Source organism: Xyrauchen texanus, chromosome 2 (assembly GCF_025860055.1).
Source record: "Xyrauchen texanus isolate HMW12.3.18 chromosome 2, RBS_HiC_50CHRs, whole genome shotgun sequence".
In the NCBI taxonomy this organism is placed as follows: Eukaryota; Metazoa; Chordata; class Actinopteri; order Cypriniformes; family Catostomidae; genus Xyrauchen; species Xyrauchen texanus.
Window position 1 is genome coordinate 52,822,384 of NC_068277.1, and position 25,717 is coordinate 52,848,100.

Sequence of the window (25,717 nt, forward strand, 5' to 3'; positions counted from 1 at the left end):
GATTATTAATTTATACGCATAACATGAAATAATAAACAAGATGTTTAAAACCACACTTCACACAACCGTTTCATCTTCCTCTGCATCTTCCTGTATTTACACCGACACGTAGAACTATATGCTGCACCCCGAAGGATGGGAGAGAAATTGTCAAACACTGCAGTTTTACATGCACAACTAATAATTAACGTTTCTTTTTTTTCTTCTTCTTTTTTGCGTGAACGTACTTTTTTCCCCAACCCGAATAACTCGCAGTTGACCATATAGTTTAGAGCTGTGAGTGTTGTACGAAAGGTATAACTTTAAGAGTGGGATGTTCCTTACAGCAGTGATAAGAATGAGGAAACACCAGCAGCTTTCATTGATGTGAATGTAAGCACCGCTCGAAGCTCTGGACACTCGAGTTAACGTTCGAGTTTTTCCTTCGGTGGTCGAGAGATCTTCAATCACAGGGGTGAGGCGATGGCAGATTCATCAGTGAACAACGAACCAGGTAAGTAGAGATCCTTTAAAGCAACATTACATGTGGAGACAGTCACCACTAAACCAACACAGAATCACACATCCGAACGTGTATATGCCACATGAGTGTGTTTGTGGTGCACATAAGCGAAAGCAGGGGATCTTGGGCGCGAGGTGCGGTTGTCAATCACAAAGTTATTGGCGGTAGATCAGTTGTTTACGGTAGTGATGGGAAGACCGGATAATTTAACTTGGATCTTTTAGTCTCGTTCAGTTACATCTTTAGTTAAGTCATTTCGCTCATTTGATCAAAATTAAAGTAAAGTGTTACATTTTCAATAGCCAAATATTTTTGCACCCGCCCCCATGCAACTTTGATTATAGTCCCAATAAGGAAACAATTTAAATGCAGCCACAGACAAACTATAATAAACAGAAAGATTAGTTCACCTCTGGAATCTTCTTGTCCCAGTCGTTCGTTCTTCACGTGACAGCCATATACCCATGGTATACGGCTGTCAGGTGACAAAAGAACGAACGACTCGGACCCAAGTGTGCAGCACAAGCCCTAAAAAGTGAAGCCAAAATGTCTCGATCCCGCGTCCTAGTATAGGTCATAAACCCCGCCTCCCCATGTTATTCAACAGGACGTGAGACCAACTAAACAATTAAATTACACTTCACATATCTTTTTTCCAAAGATAGTTTCTGTCATGTACTGTAGTTTCTATCACGTTGATGTAATTTCAAGTGTTTGTTTTCAAAATAAGTTTGTTTTTAGTTAGTTATTTGATGCTATAAAAACGGTGCTGTGACATCATGATTGACAGCTGTGATTGACAGGTTCTCTGAGCGAAGTAGTCACTGAAGCTCCAACTGACTTTTTTCGGGATCTTCGGAGGACTGAGGAGATTGGAGCTTTAAATTTAATATCTAAATTTCTATAATTATTTCACACCGTCATAAGTCAAAAGTGCAGGGGCGTGTGCTTGCGATTGATTCAGCGAGAGTGAGGGTCGGGGCCTTGATTTTGCGGCTTTACTTCCTGCTCACTACTGCGCAGGTCTGGTCCCGAAATCGCAACTGCGAAGACTCAAGTCCCAAGATGTCAGCGCCATATCGGGACACTGGCGGCTTCAGTTCTCACCAATGGAAAAGAGCGAAGGGGCGTCGTCCATCTTTTTTTACAGTCTATTCTCGGACCAGATGATTGGAGTGGTGAACTAATAGTTTCTGTTTCCTGTGTGAGCAATGCATAGTGTATACGACTGTGACCAGATGATTGGAGAGGTGAACTAATCATTTCTGTTTCCCGTACAGCGCCTATGCGGCTTTCACGTAACAAATGAACAGAGGTTGAGCAATGTGCATGCACGGCCAACACAATTGAACGAATCACTCTCAAGTGTCCTTCTGAGTCACATAAAAGATTCTTTCAGATGAACGAATCGTTCATGAACGACCCATGACTAGTTTATGGTCTTGTGAACAGATGCTGTCCACTCTACACTCGAATAGGACTCCGTACACTTGACATTGCATTTATTAATGCATATTGGGAGTGCTTTCTTTATTTGCGAATGTTCTCCATTAAGACCGCGCTACTGCTGGCTCTGACCTCAGTAAAGTGGGTTGGTGACCTGCAAGCACTATCAATTGACCGTTCATGTCTGGATTTTGGCCCCAGTCTTTCAAAATCCACAGTCAAACCCAGAAAACGCTATGTACCTAAGGTCCTAACCACGCCCTTCAGAGTGCTGGTGGTTCACCTTCAAGCATTCTTCCCTTCTCCATTTAATTTGGATGAGGAACAAACATTGCATTTGTTATGCCCTGTGCGGGCACTGCACGCATCCGTTGAACGTACACGCCATTTCAGACAGTCTGATCAGCTCTTTGTATGCTATGGAGGACGCACGAAAGGAATGTCCATCTCCAAGCAAAGACTTTCTTACTGAATTGTCGATGCAATTGCCCTGGCTTATGAGTTGCAGGGTAAGACTTGCCCAGTTGGTGTTAAAGCACACTCAACTAGAGGCACGGTCTCCTCATAGGCATGGACGAGTCTTTACAAGGCATATGTTTTACAGCAGGATGTCTTTCTCAAAACACATTTGCAATTTTTTACCTCCTAAATGTAACGTCTCTCTCTTCACAAGTCCTCTCTGTTTAGAAAGCATGCTATTTATTGGCCAAATATATATATATACTTATGCTCCTCCCTTTAGGGACGAGCTCCCTATCTATTAGCAAACACCTGCATTCAGGCCTTTGTAATTTACCATAAGTCACAAGCACTTAAATTATAATTAAACTCCCTTCACAACTGGGTTTGTGAAGGATTTAATTCCTACTATATGTCTATAGTTCATATATTCATTCTGAGTGCTCCCCTTCTGGCCCAACACGAGGTTCACTCACTGCGGCATACTCATGTCGGTCGCCATCCCACGAGACTGCAGCATCATACTTCCTTTCTGGGAGGTAATGTCATGTAGTGTGGTGTGATAGGATTCTGTTCCCCATATACGTTATTATGTACTGATGTCAAGTGTAATGTGTTGTAAAGGAATGTCTCTGATATGTATGTAACCTCAGTTCTCTGAGACTAAGGGAACGAGACATTGCACATGCTAGCCGCATTACAAGACTAGAGTTCTTGAGGCATGAGCGATGCACTCCTTGTTCTCAGTCAGAGGAAATGGTTTTTGTGCACCTGTTTATATAGCGACCGTTTCACCCCAAAACAGGCAGGGCTCAAACACCATAGCCAATATTAGAATATTGCTGTTATTGTAGAGAGGTTTCAGCTAGGCCATGTTAGGAAGTCACTCCCCAAATGCGTTAATAAATGCAATGTCTCATTCCCTTCATCTTTGAAGTTGTAGATGCGAACATTAATGCAATATGAACTAACAATGAATAATTGTGTTTTTATCAACTTAAATGAACTAAGATTAATAAATGCTGTTTAAATATTATTCATTGGAAGTTCATGGTAGCTCATGCTTTGTAAAGTGTTATGGAAATCTCTGCGTTTGATTGCAGCAGACCTTGGTATATTGGCATATCTGAGCATAGTCTGAGACATTGTTGAGATCTCGTCTGATACTCTATGGAGACACGCAAGATTATTAGGGTCTATTATTAGAGCAGAAGGCTCAAATCTAGACTACAGGTCTGATTTTTTATTTTTTTTTCTCAAGCAGTTGCTTGACAAACATTTAGGAATAATATGGGTTCAAAACAATTTAAGCTCAATCAACAGTATTATAATGTTGATTACCACAAAAGTAATTTGGCGACTCTGTCCTTTTCTTTAAAATAGAAAAGGAAAATTCAAGGTTACAGTGAGGCACTTACAATGGAAGATAATGGGACACATTTTTGGAGGGTTTAAAGGCAAAAATGTGAAGCTTATAAAAACGCTTACATTTATTCTGTTAAAATTTGTGTATTATTTGATAAATAAAGTTGTTAAAATCATTGTTTTACAGTGTTACATCATCACGGCAACAAAGTTGCAAAATGTAATTTAGCCTAACTTTACACAGAACAGGTTAGTAAGTGATGTTATCTCACTAAAATCATGTTAACACGCATATTGTTTACATCTTGTGGCTATACTTTTGAAACTGAGGTTTTTTACATTTACTGATTGGCCTCATTCACTTCTATTGTAAATGCCTCACTACAACCTTTTTTTTTTTTCCTTCAAATAAAAGGAGGCACAGGTCTAAATAATTTTTTGTGTAATCAACATTATGCCACAAATACTGTAGATTGAGCTTAAATTTATTAAACTCATTGTAATTCTACATGTGTTATAGTATGTGCCTCACACTATCCTCAACTATGTTTCATCAACATTGTTCAAACATGCTATTCTAATTGCAGATCTGAATTGCATAATACAGATGATGAAGCCAGGAGTGTGGCATTTTTGTTCTTTCCATAGTGCACCTTATTTGGGGCATTATTAACCAAAAGTATGCCATTTGCATCATATGTAAAAGAAACCTACCTATAATCCAGTTTCCCGCCGCACCTATTTCAGACTGGATCACAGCCAGTAGCTGCAGCCTCACTGGTTTATTACATTACAAACAAACAAGAGTCACATGGCTAGAGAGTAGGGCTACACAATTCATCGAAATAAAATCGAAACCACGATATTACCTTGTGCGATTATTAAACTGGAAGGGCTGTGATTTATTTAAATAAATAAATAGTCTGCTCCCTTCCAAGTTAATTTGCGCTGCTCTGTCCGGTCTATATACATTTCACTCTCATGCTTAGAGTAAAAGAAGTGCTCTTGAGTTCGGTTCCGTTTGCTTACGTGCGCTAAACGCTTTATTTACGCTAAACTGGCGCATCCTGCGTGAAGCATTTTTTATTATTATTTGCGGTAGCAGCATCTCAGTCTCCGCAAGGCACAGGTATCATAATAATAATGCAGAATACAAGATGGGGAATAATTCAAACATATTTATTATATGATTGCTGAGCAAACAGCATTAACAGTAACACCTGCAGAGTCTAGAAACATCTCTTCCTCCAGTCTCCTGTCATTTGTTTACTTCTCACGAGAGAGCGTGTCGCCCTTATTACACTCCCCGCGGAAACAAGTGAAAGCGGAACTAATATTACCAACATCCAACATAATGAAAAGGAAGGAACATGCATATAATAAATCTATATAAAATATTTAGTTAATATAATGCATTGCAAAATTTAATATAATAAAATAATTAATAAAAATAAAAAAAAACAAAATTTTTACTATAAATGTAATTACACCAATGCGTTATCAGTTTAACTTTTGACATTAAGCCTCATTCTTTAGGACTATCTTATATACAGTAAAGAATAGTTTGTATAAGCCTACTAGTTTTTAAGGCCTAGAATAAAGAGTAACATTTATATTTTGTGTATACTGAATTATTCAATCAATCAACATTATTTTTGACAGCAACAACTATAGTTTTACTGACAGGGAAATTCAGCTAACAGTGACATTGAGCAGAAAGTTTACATATAACCAGTTTTTACGGAGCTGCTGAGAAAAAGTTAAATGATCAGGATCGATTTATGAGATGAAAATAAAATTGGAGATGTTAAAATCCTGATCAAAGCATCCCTAATAGTTGACTGTATTTCAAAAACGAATGATGATGATTAGTGGGCTGAGACCCGATCACAAAATGTACAAAAACAGGTACATGGTGGATGGTAACATTTGGATATGAAGAAGACTTTGTTTCACTGTTTAAATATGTATTTGTTTGTGGTTGAACTGAAAAAAGGTCTCCAGTTTTCTTTTTTTTAAGAGGTCTCAAGTGTGAAAACCCCAGTAGCCTTTTTGTGGTTGAACATGTGGAAAATATTACCATCATAATCACCGTTCAAATCGCAATCGCAATATTTTTCGAAATAATCGCAATATGACATTTTGTCAAATCGTGCAGCCCTTCTAGAGAGGGAGCATTTCAGGATGCTCTGAATGTTCATCCCTTTTTGCAGACTGAAATTTGTCATTAATTGAAACAAAAATGTGATTGAGAATGAAGTGAACCACTTTTACGTCATGATTTATTTGTCCTTTTTGTGTTTGTCTGAATATAAAGCAGTAAAAATGGATTGGAGAAGGATTGTTCTGCTTGAATGACTCCCAAAACATTTCACACTTTACAGCTTACTCATATTTGAACTGCATATCCATTTCATTACCACTGTCATTCAGTTCCCGTGAATTAATTGATGAGTGTATTTTTTATTACTGCACCTGTTGTAACCCTAGATAACTGAGCCTCTCTACCATCAATTGTAAGGCCTGGTTACAGAATTGGGCTGGAACTGGAGTGTGTAATGTTAGAAATGCTTATTGTTCATGAGTCACGTCAGATCCAAGGCTTGAAAGTCATCCTGACTGTCCGGGACTGAGCTGGCATGGAGCCATTTGAACAAGATGAATGGCTACTTTCTACGCACACAAACTCACTGTATTAGTCATATGTGTAGGCTTGCGAGTGAGGGTACGTACAGTGGTATTTTGGCCATCTGCTTACGGTGTGTGTGTGTGGTAGTATTTTCTAAACTGTTGTAACCGACCTCACAATAGTCGCTTTGTTTCTTTGCATGGCACATTAGATTGGACGGTTAGGTCAGAGTTCAGACTCCCAGTCCAAAAGACTGAACAGGAATGGCCAATATACAGTTTATACATCCACTGGATGACCATTTGACCTCTAGTGAGCTCTGGAATGCTAAGTTTAAGTAAAAAGAGCTCTGTCTCGTGTTTGGCTTAACAGATCAAGTGTTTGGGTGGAAGATGGGTGTCCACATGTTTGTGTATTATTTACTGTTTTGTTTTCTGCTTTAATGAATTCATCAAGATGAAGAGAGAGCACTCCTGCTCATGGATCCCTGGAAAATGAACTGGTCAAGGCTAAAAAAAAGACTATGCACTCGGAGCTATTGGCTTCTAAACTAAAACATTTAGGAGCCAAATGGATATTTTTTGTTTCCATTTAGATTGTTGTTCAGAAGTAAGAAGATCAGACCGCTTATAACAGATTAATCGGCAGATAGTTTAAAAATAATAATAATATATAAATTGCACACTGTGTGTGTGTGAACACTAGTGTGCAATTTATCAAAGTATTATCTTTGAAACTGAGAATATCAGCAGACTGTGTTGATGATCTCCTTTAACTTAAAAGTTAAAAATGCTATTGATGGCATTGCTTCTGTAAAGGTCCAGACGATCACTGGCAGGTGTAAAGCACCTTGGAAAAACACAACAGCAGTGAAAAACATGAGAAGAAAATGCAGGAAAGCAGAATGAATGTGGTGGAAAACACAACTTGATGTCCATAATAATATCTATATAGACAGCCTTCATGCTTTAAATTTTTGAATTACACAGCAAAAACGTCAGTGTTATTTCAACTCCCATAGTGTTAAATTTAACACTTTCACAGAGTTTATATAATTCTCACCCGTCCAGAGTTAAATTAACACTTTGGATAGTGATAATATTTTAACTCCATAATAGTGTTAAAAATGTAACACTCAGAGTGTTATTTCTTAACACATTTATGAGTAATTTTTACACTACACTTGTGTTATTCCTTGGTGTTAATTTCTAACATTCAGTCACACTTTAATAGTATTTTTAACTCTTAATCGTGTTACTCCCTTACTCTTAAAAGTGTTAATTTAAATCATTCTGTGTTATAATAACACTAGTGTATTCAAGATAGTTGTTACATACAATGTTCTGAAAATGCCTTTTCACTATAGGAAAAAATAAACGTACAAAGAATTCAACTTTTTTTTTAATAAAGGCAAAATATCCAAGCACCATACAATTGAACTCTATGCACATTTACAAAGAAAATATTGGTACAATGTAAAGGCTATCATCTTTACAATAAGCACTTTGTAAGTCAAAAGGCTTATAAATTTGAAGAGAGTCTGCTTTCATCACATCCGTTTCATCACTTTCGAACACATTGTAGGCATGAAAGTGCTCATTAAAATGGTCAACCATAAGCTTGTTCACTATGAAGTAGATCACACTGTTGACTAAAAGCATTTTTTTAATTTTTTAATTATTAGGCACTGGCTGGTAGCATGTACTGCTTGACAAATGAAACATTTAAACATAATCATATGTTATTCAAAAGTTTTGCCCGCAACTCACGAACTCTTGGAGACTCATCTGTTGTGGTAACATCAATGTTGTAGACCGTTGTCTGCAGAAAAGTGTAGAAATGGACCAGGGACTCATCATAAGATAAGTTAAAGACGTAGTGGGATTTAAACAGTTCATCAAAAGCACCCAATGAGCTGGTGGCTTGGCAGGGGATGAGCTGTTTGTCAACGGCGATGTAGAAGGCATCAATCTTCTGGGTTCGGCCAACTGCAAGGATGTACGGTTGTTTACCCTCTCTTTCCTGCATATATTCATTGATGCTGCAGCATGACTAAAAGAAGAAAAAATATATTATAAATGTATACACCTTCAAGTAAATCTGGTACTTGCTGGTCCATGTTAATGTAATAGACTTTGTAAACTGCCCCTGTGATTTGCGATCATTTGGTTCAACGTGAAAGCAGTCCCCTAAATAACTGGGACATACTGGCCAGTAATAACAGTAAGATCAGCAGCAAGAGTCAGATTTCACCTCACGGTCTGACAAGATGATGGTGGGAAGCGCCCATTTAGCAAGTTTGTCTTTATCCTTTAATAATTAACCCAATTTTCAAGCAATTGCCACCCCTGAATTGATGCTAATTTGAAAGTGAAAGTAAAATGGTAACGGCCGCACAGGCATTTATAACGGTGCGTGGAACGAGCGTTCTCAGTTTGCTCCAACACGATCTCCTACTACTGCGTATCTATAGCACCAGTTTATGTTTGCATTTGGTGTGCTATCTATACACTGAAATTACTTTTTGCTTGCATATGATACACAATGGGTAGGGGTGTGGGGTAGGGACGTATTATATGTACGCCAGAAGTGTGGATCATATGCACAGGAAAAGTAATTTCTCTGTATAAATAGAATCCTACATAGAAACAGAAAATCGTGGTATTGATACGCACTTTCAAGAGATCAGGCTTTTCATTCATTCAAAGTTGAGCTTCAGCAAGAGACATGAGGACCGTTATGAACGCCTGTGCGGCCGTGCCCATTTTACTTTCACTTTAAAATTAGTGATTTAAAAGCGAGGAGCAAAAGAGGGAAAAACTCCGCTACACCCCACCCCTGGTGATACCGGTATTATTGGTGTTGTCACACGTCGATTAACCATTGGGAAAATTTCCTCACAGTCACATCTCTAGAAGGAACGCACTTAAAAGCAAAATATGGACAGGAAAAGCTGGCAAGTGCATAGAACTAAAAAAATGGTCTTCTCATGGAATATTAACAAATGAGACATATAAATGTACCTTGTGAAAGTGCACCATTTTGTCCACTGCATCACTTGGACTTATTTTGGTCCTCTTCCGTCCAGCTGAGGGTGGCAAGAGATAGAGAAGCAGCAGCATAGAAGCTGATGTCACTGTCCCAGTCTATCAGGAGGAAAAACAAGGCATTAATGTCTAATAGGAAAAGATAAAACTAGCTAACTAATTTGTATTATGAACCATGCATGCTGTGTAGCTTACTCATTTCATCGTTCTCTGTGAGTTTCTCAGCAGCTTTTAGAAGTCGGCACAGCTCATTTGTCTGAGTCAGTTGTTTGGCCTCTTTGATGACCTTGGGCTTGAATGAGGTGTCCCACTTCTCAAGCATCTTGGAGGCCATTTCAGCACCAAACAGCAGCAGGAACTCTTGATTCACCTGTTGATTATACACACAAGCATATATATGAGGCTAGAGCTCAGTGCATTGGTGCGCTTAGTGATTTTTTTTTTAATATCAGTGTGTGGTATATTAAACCAGTTTAAATCAAAATAAAGATTTTGGAAAAAAATACAGTAAATAAATAAGCCAGGAAGATAAATGATTGTGTATTTTCATGGCTAACATCCCACAAAACACTGGTTATTGAATACTTAAGTTTAAATAAAAGAAATATACAACTCACCAGTCCTTTAACATCCAAAAAGCGTGGAAATGTTTTGAAGACATCTGTGCTTCTTTGTGGGTCATGCACTAGGTCCTGACGATGTTGAAATGTCATCTTCATCTTCTGAAATACACTTGCTTCATCAGGAGAGTGAACAAGAAATGAAATGGCCTCCCTGCAGGCATCTCCATCTAGTTGCTCAGGCAGTGTGGTTGCTGATCTTGGCGCTTTGGTCCTTGTGGTTGATACACCGAGGCTTCCTTGACTGGCCGTTTTCCTGCAGTCCTGGAAATGGTTTTGAGGCCATGCTAAATATCCAGTGCCCTTTTCCCCATCATAGAAATGCTCCTGTTACATTTAAATGAATAAACACAAATAAATCACAAAATGATCTTACAGAAAGTGCAGATGCAGCATTGTGAAACAAAAGAACAATTACTTATATAATAGATTTTCTTTTTTCAAATTAATTTGCAATATCCTTATAACCCAAGTAATTTCAAATCAGGGCACTATTATCGATATTGTTGTTGAATTATCAAATCTTTTCACTTTTATAAGCAACTGTAATTACTTTATAATGAAATTACTACAACACCAAAGCCCTTTTCTGTAAATTGGGTGCTGTGTTTTCTTAAGGTTTTAAACTTACATAGCCATTTGGAGAAAAAGGATCCTTCAGTGAGGGAAAGAGAGTAATAATTCCCAGGGCATACTTCTCCTTCTGCTGACGGGAAGGAAACCTGCTATAGAGTGAAGAAAGTCAATCTTTAATAATTCCTCTTTATATAGTACAATAAACATTATTTATATCATTACAAGATTACATCCTTTTTTTAAATTCCTTTGTAATAAAAACCTTTTTAAATCTTACCCATGTCTCTCAGTCATATCACTCGCCAATAGGTTAACAAGCTGTCTCCGAGTGCGGTGCATTAGTGAATTTTCTGACTTGTACTCTTCAAGAATAACCTCTCCTCCAGGCTTCTTAAGCAAGGCCTTTTCTACCATCTACTCACATAACAGGAAAATGAAATTTAAGTTTTAGTGTTCAATTCTTTCTATTAAATAAAATCAGAAAAAACATAGCACAACATGTCTGTATGGTAAAAATCTAGGAAGGGGCAAAGTAATAGCATTTTCTTTGATAAAGAGAGTTTGGAACCAAATGCTTCAATTGTTGATAATCTTAATTTAGCATGACACCTTAATTTGATTTACCATCAATATAAGAAGTTTTCAGCTCTCAATTACCTCCTTTGCCGCCTTTGACATGGAAGCCTTTGTTGCAGAACTGCTCATGTGTTCTTTGCTGGATACATTTCTGCTTGTTGTGGGAATACTCAGTTCTCTACGGTCACTGTCACTTGAAGAAAGGGATGTGGTATCCGTGAGGGAAGATGGTGTTGAAGATGGTGGTAAAGGAGAAAATTCTTTAAAAAGAGAGAATTTGATTAACTTAACTTTTTGTGGCTTTACCCATTTTAGTATAAACATTTTAAGTTACCCTAAAGTATTTGGATGATATTTTTAGTAATCAGTAACAAACTTGTTCCATCATTGCCCACTGCCTTGTTCGTTCCATACAGAAAGTTCAATGTCAGCTGCATCAAAGAGCCCCATCCATAAACACAGGTTTTCTTAATGACACCTACCTTCATCTGAAATGCTGTACTGACGTACTGTCAGGCACATGTCTGGATTGGCCTCCAACAGCTCTAGAAGAATGTCTTCCTCTACTGCTGTGTCAGTTTCAACAAAAATGTCAAGTTGAGCCTCATCAGGAAGCCCAAACTTGTTTTTGACTATAAAAGAGAGAATGTAACAAGATAAAGTCACCTGGAGCAAGTTTTAAATCATCCTACTTAACTCTATTTCCTTGACTTGTAAATGTTAAAGAATCTGCAGCAAAAGTATACTGCCATGTACTAACTAATGTTGATGATTACACTATGAACTGTCATTAAAAGTAAAGCCCTGCAATTAAAATAAAATGACAACATTTTAATAAACTGTTAAATACAGCCAAAAGTATTTAAATAGGTCAGCCACAGATAATCATGTACTGTGATTTGTTGCAAAAGTGGCTACATATTTTGTTTGGCCTTTAAAGGATGGCTATTTACCTTCCCTGGTGAATTCTGAATAGGTGAAGCCTGAGTGCAATTTGATGTACTTCTTGACACTACGGTATTTCACCTTCAGCAACATGGTAACATCCTGAAACTGCACCTAGTGGAGAAAAAGTGAGAAGTGGTTCAATCTAACTGCAAGGATATACGTATGTTAGCTTATGTGGCAAACAAGCAGTGAAATTGCAAATTCAAAAATATTCTGGTTTGAAACATGATGCCCTGGCAACTTTTTTGAACTTCATTCAGAAACCAAGCATTATTAAAAGTTGTTTGGTTGTCATTTTGTGAACAGACCTGATTTTCTTTTTCATCTGGATCATGATGTTGCGGCTTCGGCATACGTTTTACCCATTTAAGAAAGTAAATCACGGCAGAATTAGTTTATTTTGGGTTCATACCACTTGCATGCATCCACCATAGCCCAAAACTCTATTTAGAGAACAAACATTTTAAAAGTTGTTTGCTTGTTGTCTTCGTGGATGGACCTGATATAGGCTACCGTAGTATGAATTCAAACGTTTTACAAATCTTCATCACGATGTTTGTATTTCGGCTTAGTTTTATCAGTTTATTGCAATTAAAAAAACAGTTAAATCTGAACCTCAAATAACGTTGGCGCCGGAGGCAGCACAAATGTTGGCGCCGAAGAAAAATTTGAATTAACGTTATCCCTGCACAGACATGCGACGACGCCACATAAAATGACTTGGATTAAACGTTACTATAAGCACACTGACCATACAGTGGTTTTCTTAAATGTAACGTTACAAACACTGTTAAGCACATGTTGTTAACGTTATATTAAAAGCAGCTGGCGTAATTTTACAGTTTTTCAGTTGCTGAACTAGCCTAATTTGACTGTCGATTTGCAAGCGTTAAGACTAACATTCTATAAATTGATAAATGTGGTTCTCACCCTTCTAACCGAATATTCCTAACAGAAATGTCCTCTCACACATGTTCTCTCTCAACCATCAACTAACGTTAATTTCAATAAAAAAATGTAAAAAAGCGACGACGACCCCCACCACACGTTAACTTAATCCACACGTTTGCAAATCGACTGCATCACACTCCACTTAACGTTAAAACATGGTTTAAATACCGACTAACGTTAACAGCCTTTATAAGTTGACAAATGTGGTTCTTACCTTTTAAGCCGAATATCCCAATCGGTAAGTGAAGAGACGAGTGATTGTCCCGCTCGTCAATGAGCGTGAAAAAACCGGATGTGGAAAGTAACTCAAAATTAGTGTATACTCCTGACTCCTTGAAATGACGCCCCCCACAGAGCTTTTTCAGCACTGCAAGTGTTAAAATAACACGCAAATCAACACCCATTCACTCGGAATAATTTACACTGGGAATTTAACTCAAATTAACACTACAGATTTTGCTGTGTAGGCACAGCTAGCCAGACCTTCTTCTCAAACATTATTAAACATCAATATAAAACAACACCTGCACTCATTTTGCTACTTTAGAGAGACTAACAAACCCCCCAACACAGGTTGCCTGTGAAATGCTCTCTGACAGAAAATGCAACGAGTTTGCATCTTTTTTCATGAAGATCAATGATTTTAGAATGCCGATCAACTCATTGCACTGAGGTCATACAGCACCAACCACAAAAACTTCAGAAATTAGTCACATTGTCCAATTTTGAGGAAATTGATAGCAAATACCTGGAAGAAATACTGTAGTACAGCATCTTAAAAGTTCATCCTGCTGTCTTGACACACTCCCCACAACAGTTTTCAAAAATATGTTTAACAGTCTGGAAAAAAATCTGTTAGAAATAGTAAATGCGGCACTCAATTTAGGCACATATCCGAATTCACTGAAAACTGCATAGGTTAAGCCCCTTCTTAAAAAGAACAATCTAGATAACTCAATATTGAACAACTACTGACCGATTTCAAACCTTCCTTTCATGGGCAAAATCATTGGAAAGTTTGTTTTTAATCATCTGAACAAATTCTTAATCTCGAATGGCTACTTGGACAATTTACGTACAGTCTGGTTTCCGACCGCATCATAGCACAGAGATGGTGCTCATAATATTCGGCTAAATACTGATTCAGGCAAAATGTCAGTGCTGGTATTATTAGATCTCAGTGCTGCTTTTGACACTGTTGACCACAACATTCTCCTAGACTCCTGCGGATGGAAATACCTTTTTGAATAGAGAGGTAAACGGAGAATGAGCAGACTGGTTCGCTGGTCTCCGATCACCGCTCCGTACAATTGTGGTGAGAAGAATATAATCTCTGAAGGATATTTTGAGATGCGGGTTGGCACTGTTTTGGCGGCACAAGGGGGACCTACACAATAGTGTGTGTGTGGGGGGGGTTAAGATCCATAACACTCTTTTGCAATTATCTGTTGTCCAATGTCACTGTTTCTTTGCCCACTCTAACCTTTTTTTTCTGTTTCATAAGTGGCTTTTTCTTTGAAATTATTCCCATAAGGCCTGCACCCCTGAGTCTTCTCCTTACTGTTGTACAGTATATGAAACTGGTGTTGAGCGGGTAGAATTCAATGAAGCTGTCAGCTGAGGACATTTGAGGCATCTATTTCTCAAACTAGAGTCTCAGATGTACTTATCCTCTTGTTTAGTTGTTCATCTGGTCTTCCACATCTCTTTCTGTCCTTGTTAGAGCCAGTTGTCCTTTGTCTTTAAAGACTGTAGTGTACACTTTGTATGAAATATTTCAAGCATTGTTTGCCTTCATTCCTCAAAACAATGATTGACTGACGAGTTTCTAGAGAAAGCGGTTTCATTTTTGCCATTTTTGACCTTGAGACATGCCAGTGGTATACTGTGGCAACTTAAAAACAAACCCAATACAATGTTGAGCTTCATTTAATGAACCAAATAGCTTTCAACCGTGTTTGATATAATGACAAGTGATTTTCTAGTACCAAATTAGCAATTTAGTATGATTACTCAAATATAAGGTGTTGGAGTGATGGCTGCTGGAAATGGGGCCTGTCTAGATTTGATAAAAAATTACTTTTTTCAAAAAGAGATGGTGCTCTTTACATCAGTAATTTCCTGACTATACTTTGTGATCAGTTGAATGCCACTTTGGTGAATTAAAGTACCAATTTCCTTCCATAAGAGCTAGGGCTGTCAAAATTGCTCAAAAATGACATTCGAATATTCCCTCTAAAAAAAACACATATATTCGAACTATTCGAATATCTGGTTGCGCATTTGGTCAGTGACGCGCATTACGTCAATAACAGGACAAATTAATACAAAGAGACATAACTATTTGTATAGGTAGTTTATTTAAGTTTAAACATATTTGACAACGTATTACCTACACAAAAACAAGTAAATCAACTAATGGCCAAGACCTCACTCTCGCTCGCACGCAGCAGGCACTCTTTCTCTCTCTCTCGCCCTCACGCTCTCTACGCATAACGGTTTAAAAGAACAACAACAATAAACAAATGTTGAGTGCTGATCAAGAGTTTTGTGCAAGCAATATAAGGTCGCGACTCTTGTCCCAAATATAGCAGGCTTCATTCAGTGATTAAAACAAATTATTAACATTAATTGAAGTTTTACAGTATATAGAACCGACATTGAACGCTCCAAGCGAGCTGTGCTGTGGTAAACATGGAACTTTTCCTTGACATGAAACGGTAAATAATCAAACCAGTGGAAGCCTGCAGTGCATGAAACTGCTGTATCTAACCTACCTTATTCATGCAACATCTATTCAGTCAGTACAGTAGCCTTACATTTTAGTCATGTTTCTGTTTAACGTTAAATAAAATGAGGCACACAATTCCAGAAATGTGACAACAAAGACCCCTCAGGCAGCACGCCCACTCGCAAAGCAGACAGCCGCACATCTGCTACAGCGAGCGCGTTTTTTCCACATTCGAATATTAATTTTCACCTTCGAATTTCTGTTTTTTAAAACTATTCCAATATATATTCGAATTTAGAATATTCGTTGACAGCCCTAATAAGAGCAAAATCTGTACATTTATTAATTTTTGTGTGTGTGTGTGTGTGTGTGTGTGTGTAATTAGGGTTGTCAATCGATTAACATTTTTAATCGAATTAATTACATGGTGTCCCGATTAATTAATCGCATATACAAATATTTGCTGTGAAAGCCCCTCATATAACAATAATTCAGTATATAATGATGAAATAATTATACATAGTTATCTTTAAATATTACAAAATGATATACGTGTATATAAAATAACAAAATATTCAGATAGTTAAAATGCATTACATTCTTGTAGCAGAAGAGTTAATAATTGATAAAACCATTCAAAAATCGGCTTTAGAATACAATGTATTGTCTACTACCATATTATTGATCATAAGTCAATCATTGGCATACAGTTCACAGCAATCCATTTCACAAGTGAATTTGTCAATCAGTTTGAGATTTATTCTAAGGGCTTGTTTAAGGACCCGTCAATGTACACCTGTGTCAGACATTTTTTTTTTTAGAAACAAGCCAGGGGTACATAGTACAAAATACTACAGATATATTTTACAATAATGTCAAGACATTATATTCATTACATAGTGCAATGGTTTTCAATGCTTTTGGATTTAGAATACTAATTCCATTGTATTCTTTTAAGTACCTTGGAATTCCATGTAAATACCTTGTTATATGAATGTGGAAATCATTCAGTACCATTGTATTATCTGATTCCATCACTCTACCATGGTACTGCAATTTTTGTAAGCGTTTAGATGGAGATGAGATGGAGAGAGTGATGAAATGAGAGACCGTAACAGTACAGTGGAAATTTACAGGCATTACTGCGTCCCCTGAGTCACTGCAGGGTAGCATGCCAGTGACTGTCCTCTGTGCTGTTCTCTGAGGGCATTCTTCCCTCTGAAGCTCTCTTTCACTCAGTCTTGCTCTTTCTGTCATTCTGTGTTTAAATGACTGGCCAAACACTTGGCTTGTCTCATTCTGAGGCATGTGTAATGTGTCTGTATAGGCACTAGCTCTCGGCACTAACTCTCTTCTTAGTTTTATAGCATTGTAACTCAATGAAGTTATGATTTAATCCCATCATATATGGGATGCTCAGTAAGATTGCAGGTCTGAATTTGATTTTGCAATCAGCTCTTACCCGAGACACCTGATATAGTGCAGAACGTATCTTGCAAGTGTGCAAGTAGTAATTTAGCAAACACTTTTATCCAAAGTGACCGTTCCCTTTACTTACTCAAGAGTTCAATGGTGACAGCTCATGGCTTGTTCCTTGTGGAACTCGAATCAACAACCCCTAACTTTCTGGCTCATTCTACAAGTTTGTGCAAGATGAGACATCAATATTTTTGGTCCCTTTTTCCAGGGGAAAAATAAAGACTGTAAAATTTAAGTTATAGTACCAGTCAAAAGTCTTGACACACTTGATATGTTAATGTACATTATATTAAATTACTTATGCTGTAAAGGTTTATGCTTAAATGCTAATTGAAATTTGGCACAATGTATATTTGTCTAGAAAAACTATGTACACATTTCTTGTATGAGCTAAAAAATTCACAATTTATCAAACTATCAATGAATACTGTATCTTAACTGAATTGCATTGTAGTAAATTATGTCTTATCCTCTCAGGTGACAAAAGTAACACGGTTAACGTTGCCTTTGTCCTGGTGCCAGTCTTCTTCCTGCTGGGGCTTCTGGGAGTCCTCATCTGCCATGTCCTGAAGAGAAAGGGCTACCGCTGTACCACTGAGGCAGAGGAAGTTGAGAAGCTGAAGAAAGAGGAGGAACTAGGGGAGATGGGTCTAGAAAAAGGAGGTGAGGGCTTTTTAATGGATGTAGGTTATTTTGTTGTGCTTTATTTAATCTTTTTCTATTTGTTTGTAATTGTAAAATTATGCACAGGCAGTCTAAAATGTGTGTTGTGTTAAACTGCTACTATTTATACATTTTATGAAAGGAATAGTTCAACCAAAGATTTCAGTCATTATTTGCTCAACCGTCTTGAGTGGCAAAAGATTTTTCAGTATATAATGACAGAATTGTTATTTTTGGGCAAACGGTTTCATTGTTTACATAAAATCATTGTTTTAAATGGCCTGAATGTGGTATAATAAATACAAGCAATGGGTGGAAGTGAGAATTAAGTTGAAAATAACAAAATATTTTTAAACCGCTTGCTACTTGCAATCAGTTAAAGCAGCCTTTCTCAAACTTTTTTCAGTCAGGGCACCTTTCAAAAGTGCATAAAATCTCAAGGCACCCCAGTGTAAAATATAATTTAAAAATACTGCATAACCCAAATGTAAATGCAAATGTCCTGTTTATTTAGACAGAACAGTAATGAACAGAGCATAATACGAACTGTAAATAACAATAACAATAATAATAACAACTTTATAGCACCTTTAAAAACACAGGTTTGCAAAGTAATTCACAAAATAATTAATCAGAGACACAAATGCCATAAAACCGTAAGAGGTGGACCGCCCAATACAAGAACCCAACAACAAATCCAGACCAGGAGAACTAAAATGAAGTGCAGGATGCAGTTAAAATAAAATAAAAAGGGGCAGACATGAAAAAAATATATATACAATACGATAAGAAAAAGATGCATGTTAAAAAATGCACCAGAGATACTAAAAGTGGCCTAAATTCACGTTTATTTTTACATTTCTGTCAGTCTGAGGTGTTGTTGCTATAACGCGTTGCTATGGGTTGCGTCACTTGCGACAAGTTGTGTTTGTGTCTTGCTTCGGTCTTGTGAGACGGATTTTTATGGTTAATTTTATATATATATATATATATATATATATATATATATATATATATATATATATATATATATATATATATATATATATATATATATATATATATATATATATATATACATACATACATACATACGTATATATATGTATATATATATATATATATATATATATATATATACATATTTATCTAAAATGAATTTACAATTTTATTAATACGTTCATATGTTTAAAAAGAAGAAGAATGTATTTATGTAAATTCAAATATATTTATATATGAAATGTAAGATTTATTTTTATTTTTTTTTAATTTTTTTTTTTTAGCCTACGTAATTTTTTGGCAGCACCCCTGACACAGTCAGGGGGCACCCCAGTGTGCCGCGGCACCCACTTTGAGAAAGGCTGAGTTAAAGGACCATTTGGAGGTTGAAATTGGACGTTAATACGTGATCTCATTCCATGTTGTTTCAAGTGCTTTGGGGATGGATGATATATATAGGTGCGCTGTTGGACACAATGGAGTGAGATAACGTTTCCCGAAGTTCCACTGAGTAGTGGCAAATTTTATTTCATTCAAAGCACAGTTTTACCTTATTTTTTTTAAATACCACTGTAAAGTTTATTATCTGTCCATCACCATTTCGCTTTTGAATGCCAACTAATGGGCGTAAACCACTTCTGAGTGACTTCCAAACCAGGCCACAGATAAAGCCTTGGACTTTCCTTAGCCAGCTAACCCCACCCGGCATCGACGGAATATGCAGACATAATTAACCTTCATGACAACACTTTTCGTTGTTTGGGGGATTTATTTTGCTCGCAGAGGAAGCTCCGGTCATATCCCCCTCCAAAAAGAAGAAAGACGTGAATAAACTGTGACCCTAAGCAAAGACGCTACTCCCCTGCATTAGCATTACTGCTAACGGAGCTACCGTCACATATAATAAATATTGAACTTTACCAACGGGTCTGTAAACCTGAGAATTTTTATCAGACTATATTCTTAGAAGCACATACAGAACCTTTGCCACCTGTTATTTCGCTAAAATGGGTGATAAGAATGAAACCTCCAAGACTCTGCCTAAAAGGAATCCCACAGCTCGCCATGAGGGGAGAAAAACTGTGATAACCAGGCTGCACCACTTAACCTGGGAACATTCACCAAAACACTTGAAGGACTGAAGCGGGATATATATGATAAATTAGACTCAAAACATTTTCCAAAACACGCCGCTCAGAAAAGAATAATAAAAGATGAGCTGAGATGAGCAACACAGTGAACACTCTCAAAGGTGAAATTAAAGTGCTTCGAGCTAAATGTGAGGACCTAGAGGGAAGGTCAGGATGCAATAACATTTGAATGGTGGGCATCCCACTGGGTCTGGAGGGTCCCTGCTCGAGAGTTCATCTCCCAATTTCTGCAGGCCCTGCTAAACCTGGATGAAATGCATGTCCTCGACCGCGCCCACTGATCCCTTTGAGAAAGGCCCAAGGATTGGGACCCACCACAACCTTTTATCATCTGAGATCACTACTTTCATATCAGAGAACAGATCCTGTGCCAGGTGGGGGAAGATGACCCACTCCTGTACCTAGTCAAGAGACTGTCCATCTTCCCCGACTTTGCCCCATCCGTGGCCAAGAAACGTGTAGAGTTTGGAAATGCAAAGCACCTCCTGCACTCCTGCCCAGGTGTCAAGTTTGGCTTCTTTTACCCGGCTGAGCTGAGGATTACTCTACCAAGTGGAGCTTTCTGCAAGTTCACTGACCCTGGTGCTACAGTTGACTTTAGTAACAGGGATTTGAGGAGGGTTGCCTCTCCCAACCTAGAATAACGGGATCAACGATACTAACAAGAGGTTTATCTATTATTATTTTATGTTTTCTCTCTTTTTTTTCTCTCTTTTTCTTTATTTATCTACTTTGTTTCTTTTTGAGACAATGTTGGCCAAAAATTGTCTTGCTGCCAATGTGTTGGTTTGATTCACCTTACTTAATTTGCCTATACTGGTAAACTGTGCTTTTTATTTTTATTGTTGTTAACTACTATTTATGTCTCCACGCTTGGCTCGGAAGGAGCTGTAATAGGCTACCGGGTCTTCTATATCTTCTATGTCTGGAAGTACTTGGTCTTGTTTGGGAAGACACTTCAATGGGAGGGAGAGGGTTCAGTAGTTTACATGTTCTTGTTCATGTATGTTACAATTTGGTCTTCTTATGCTTCTTAAAGGGCTACTCTCACTTTTATTTTCTCAAAGGATGACTCCACAACCTAACTTAAAGGGGCAGTCAGCTGAGAATACACTTAAGTTTTGTAGTTGGAGCTGTAAAGGTCTAAACCATCCAGTAAAGCATAGTAGAGTGCTACATCATCTCCATTATTTGGAGATCAGATTGCATTCTTGCAGGAGACTCACTTGAAAGTATCAGACCACACTTGGTTGCGACCACACAGGCTGGGTTGGCCAACTGTACAATTCTGCCTTTCAAAGCACGGCTAGAGGCACCGCTATTCTAATGCATATATCTGTACCTTTTGTTTTCTCCAATGTAATTTCTGACACTTATGGTAGATATATGATCATCACTGGAAGTATTCATAATACTGAGCTGACTCTTGCCAACGTATGTGCGCCAAACTGGGACGACGCTAACTTTTTTCTTAGCTTCCAGATATGTCACTTTCTTGTCCTTTTGGGGAGATTTTAACTGCTGGATGGGTCCTTTGGATTGGTCCTCCCAGTAAACCTAGCAATCCATCTAAATCCTCTAATATTATCATCAAAACCTTTCTTCAGGAAATTTCGGTTATAGACTCCTTTTTTTTAAACCTGCACCATGGCATTTCATTACATGCTTATTGTCTGACAACTAGGGCTGAAACGTTTGGTCAACATTATCGACAACGTCAACAATCAAACATTTCCGTTGTCGAATAGTCATTTGATCTCATTTAACGTAACATGGTATCACATTATACTGTAATGATGATGCACGAGAGCAGCACTGCAGTTTGCGCAAGACTGAGGAGAGGAAGAATTACACAGCTCACAGTCCAGATGCACTCTAAACTTTCCAAACAGCTTCAGGGGATGTAGATCCCAACGTATGAGGGGAATTATACAAAAAAACAAATAAGTACATTCAGAAGCACTCTCGTTGTGGATTAAGCGGAGTCAGAGCACAGGAAACACCCAGGCGCTGCAGCTTATATGGAGTTGTATTTAATGCGTTATAGCTTAAAGTTCAATAATACAGAAGCAGATCAATTAAATAACTACAAACTCCAAAACTGCCATTTCTCTGTGTGGTTAGCACCTCTTATATGAGTTGCGCAAAAGTCCCGATCTAAGGGGGAGAGATTGAAACTGTAGCCGCCTGATGCACACTCTGTCGCGGGGATGCTCGTCCCTCAAGCGTGCAAGCTTGCTGCAGCTAGATTAGAACGTGATTGCCTGTGACTTATTGAATCATAATATGTGTCACTGTGCATTTCTTATCGTGAACAAAATTGGCAATATGCAGCTTTATTAATAAGAGGGAGTTTGTTTTTTTAGTGAGTTACAGATTGATTGAAGTGAACAGAAAAGTGAGAGAAGGTAGTCATCACCCCATTATACACTGCAACAAAATACGTTTTTGATTTGTTTTTGTTTTGGCTTGTTTTCCAATATAAATATCTAAAACTCTTTTTAAAACAACATACATTTTCTTTAGCAGCTATACTGCAGAAGAAAAAAAAATATATATATTTTTTTATATTATATTAAAATATCTATAAATCCTTTTCAAAAGATGCATTCACATGAGAAGCAGCATATAAGATGTGTAGACTTGCTTTTAGAGAATAGATCTTGATTATAAGTATATTTTGTCTTTACTGCACTTGCAGAATTATAACCAAGTGAAAAAATACACTTGTATTCAAAATACACTTATATTTAAGATACATTCTCTTAAAGCAAGTCTAAATATCTTATGTTGCTTCTCAAGTAAATGTATTTTGTATTTTAGACAATTTTAAATGGAAGTCAAGAGAAAACTCCTGATAACAATAGGATTTTTTGCAGTGAATTTCTTTACTGAATTGAACTTCTAATTCAGTGAATGTCATTTAGAAATATTTTTAAAAGATGATTTTGTCTTCTTTATTGTTAGTAAGCACATTTAATCCAACCTTTTAAGTCAGGCCACAAATAGCTGAATAATAGGTTAAAAGCTAATGATTAATCTTTGCAATAATCGTGAATAGTCAAATAATCTTTCTAATAATCGTTAGTTGCAGCCCTACTGACAAAGAATGAGACATCTGGTGTCTCACCATCTCTTCTCTGGGAGACCCTTAAGGCCTGCATCAGGGGATAAATTATGTCTTCTACTAGTTTTGAAAAAGAGATTGTCTGCGCTAATGATTCGAATATTGCAGTTTGATAATATGCATGCAACTTCACTTTCCTTGAGAGTGTACAAGATCATCTCTATTTACAAGCGGAGTTTGATAACCCACCAACTGTTCAAGTTGAAGACATGTTACTTAAATCACGATATTGTCATTATGAGTATGGGAATAAGGCAAGTAAATTACTTTCCCACCAACTTCGCCAGACATCCCCGACCCATCAGATTCCCCAAATTCGAACTCCCACGGGTTTAACTGATCCTCAGCTAATTAATGATCAATTTAGGGGCTTTTTTTACCTCTATACTTCCAAAGAGTTAGCTTACCCTTCATTAGTCGATTTGTTTTTCAGCACTCCTACTGTCCCCACTATTGATACTGCTTCTAAGCTTCAATTGGAGGAGCCCATAACAATTGAGGAGATTTCACGTACAGCAAGTGCAATGCAGTGCTCCTAGTGTCCCGGACCTTACAGGTTTCCTGTCAAGTTATATAGGAAGTTTATGGTTAAGATAGCCCCTCTCCTATTCAATATGTTTACCTATTCATTGGATACCACCTCTCTCCCTCAATCATTGTCACAGGCCTCTATTTCATTAATATTAAAAAAGAACAAAGAACCCCCTTTCCTGCAGATCCTACCACCCAATTGTATTACTTAACCTGGACTATAAAATATTTGCTAAGCTACTGGCTATGCCTTTTGAAAAGGTTCTGCCATCTGTGATTTCCCCAGACCAGACAGGCTTTTTTAAAAATAAACACCTTTTCGAATGTTAGACAGTTATTTAACAACCACTCAAACTCATAGGACCCCAAAATTCTAATCTTTTTAGACACAGAGAACGCTTTTGACAGAGTGGAGCGGGGTTATCTTTTTCACACTTTGGAGAAATTTGGCTTTTTTTGCGAGAGGTTCATTGCTTGGGACAAGGTAATATACACCTCTACGCTTCCATCTGTCAGAACGAATGACAACCACTTGAGCTACTTCCCTCTCTTCAGGGGCACGAGACAGGGATTCCCGATGTCCCCTATGCTCTTTGCCATCACCATTGAGCCTCTCGCAATTGCGCTCTGATCTAACCTTCACATCACAAGGGTGACCAGGGATGGCACTGAGCAGAGGGTATCGCTTCACGTGGATGACTTGCATTTTTATGTCTCCAGGCCTGATATATCTATAGCTGTTGTGCTCTCTGTTCTTAATTAATTTGGTCCCGCCTCTGGCTACAAGCTGAACTTTAATAAGAGTGAACTATTCCCTTGTGGCGGGGGTGGAGGGCGGGGCCGGTTCGCAATGCTGCACAACTGATCCATTATCAGGCTAATAAAGCCTGCGAGAGGGATAAAGGCCGACTACAGGACGGTGGTGCGAGTGAGAGAGGGAGTTTACGGGCAGCTACCCATTGTGTGTTTATGTTTGTGTCTTTTTCTTCAAGTTATTCATTAAAATATTATTTATATTGTCAAGCCAGTTCTTGCCACCTCCTTTCCATTGAACTCCCTTTACACTGGTGCCGAAGACCCGTAATGGAGGAGGGATACGCCATAGTGGAGTTCTCACCGCTACCATCCACCCCAACGGCCTCAGCCACGGCAGAGGATGGCCGCCGACTGCGAGGGGAGAAGGGGCTCCTAACCGACCACCTGGAGCAGTCAGGGCCGCTGCCAGGGGCGAAGAAGTCCCCTAACAGCCGCTGAAACGCTGAGGGGTCTGAGGCCGTCAACTGGCAGGGAGGGGCTCATTGCCGACCGCCTGGAGTAGGAGAACCGCTGCCAGGGGCGGGGGAGACCCCTTCTGTTCCCCGAGAACGAGGCGGGGCGTTCGGTCTGCCAGGGGCCGGGTCGTGATGCTGCACACCTGGTCCCTTATCAGGCTAATTAAGAGAGAGAGCGAGAGAGAGAGAGAGCATGCGCACGTTTACGGGTAGCTGACCGTATGTGTCTTTTGGTTTATTTCTTCGAATCCCTTTACACCCCTCTAAAGGCTGCCACTCGCAAATACCCACTTCATACAATACCATTTAGAATAGATCTGGACAGTTTTATGTCCCATGATGTTGAAGCCATTCAACAGAATGGCGGAAGCCATTTTGTTGTTAATTTGGATGTGTGATTTTGGATCAGTGTGATGCTGAAAGGTAAAAGATCTTAATTTTCAGCTTTCTAGCAGATGCCAGAAGGTTCTGTGCCAAAATTGTCTGGTACTTGGAGCTATTCATGACTCCCTCCACTAAAGCCCCAGTTCCATCAGAAGAAAAGCAGCCCCAAAGCATGATGCTGCCACCACCATGATTCACCGTGGGTATGGTGTTCTTTTGCTGATGTGTAATGTTGTTTTTGCGCCAAACATACCTTTTACAA

The 25,717-nt window shown here is 38.2% G+C and overlaps 1 protein-coding gene across 1 annotated transcript in view; it reads left to right on the top strand.

The window, feature by feature from the left end:
* The first annotated feature begins 245 nt into the window (after nt 1–245).
* The window catches only part of rell1 (RELT like 1), a 42,957-nt gene continuing 17,485 nt past the window's right edge, over nt 246–25,717 (top strand). The window contains exons 1-2 of the mRNA XM_052149489.1: nt 246–493; nt 17,807–17,992. Of these exons, the coding sequence (XP_052005449.1) occupies nt 463–493; nt 17,807–17,992 (217 nt within the window). The 5' untranslated portion in view covers nt 246–462. The remainder of the gene's footprint in view (nt 494–17,806; nt 17,993–25,717) is intronic.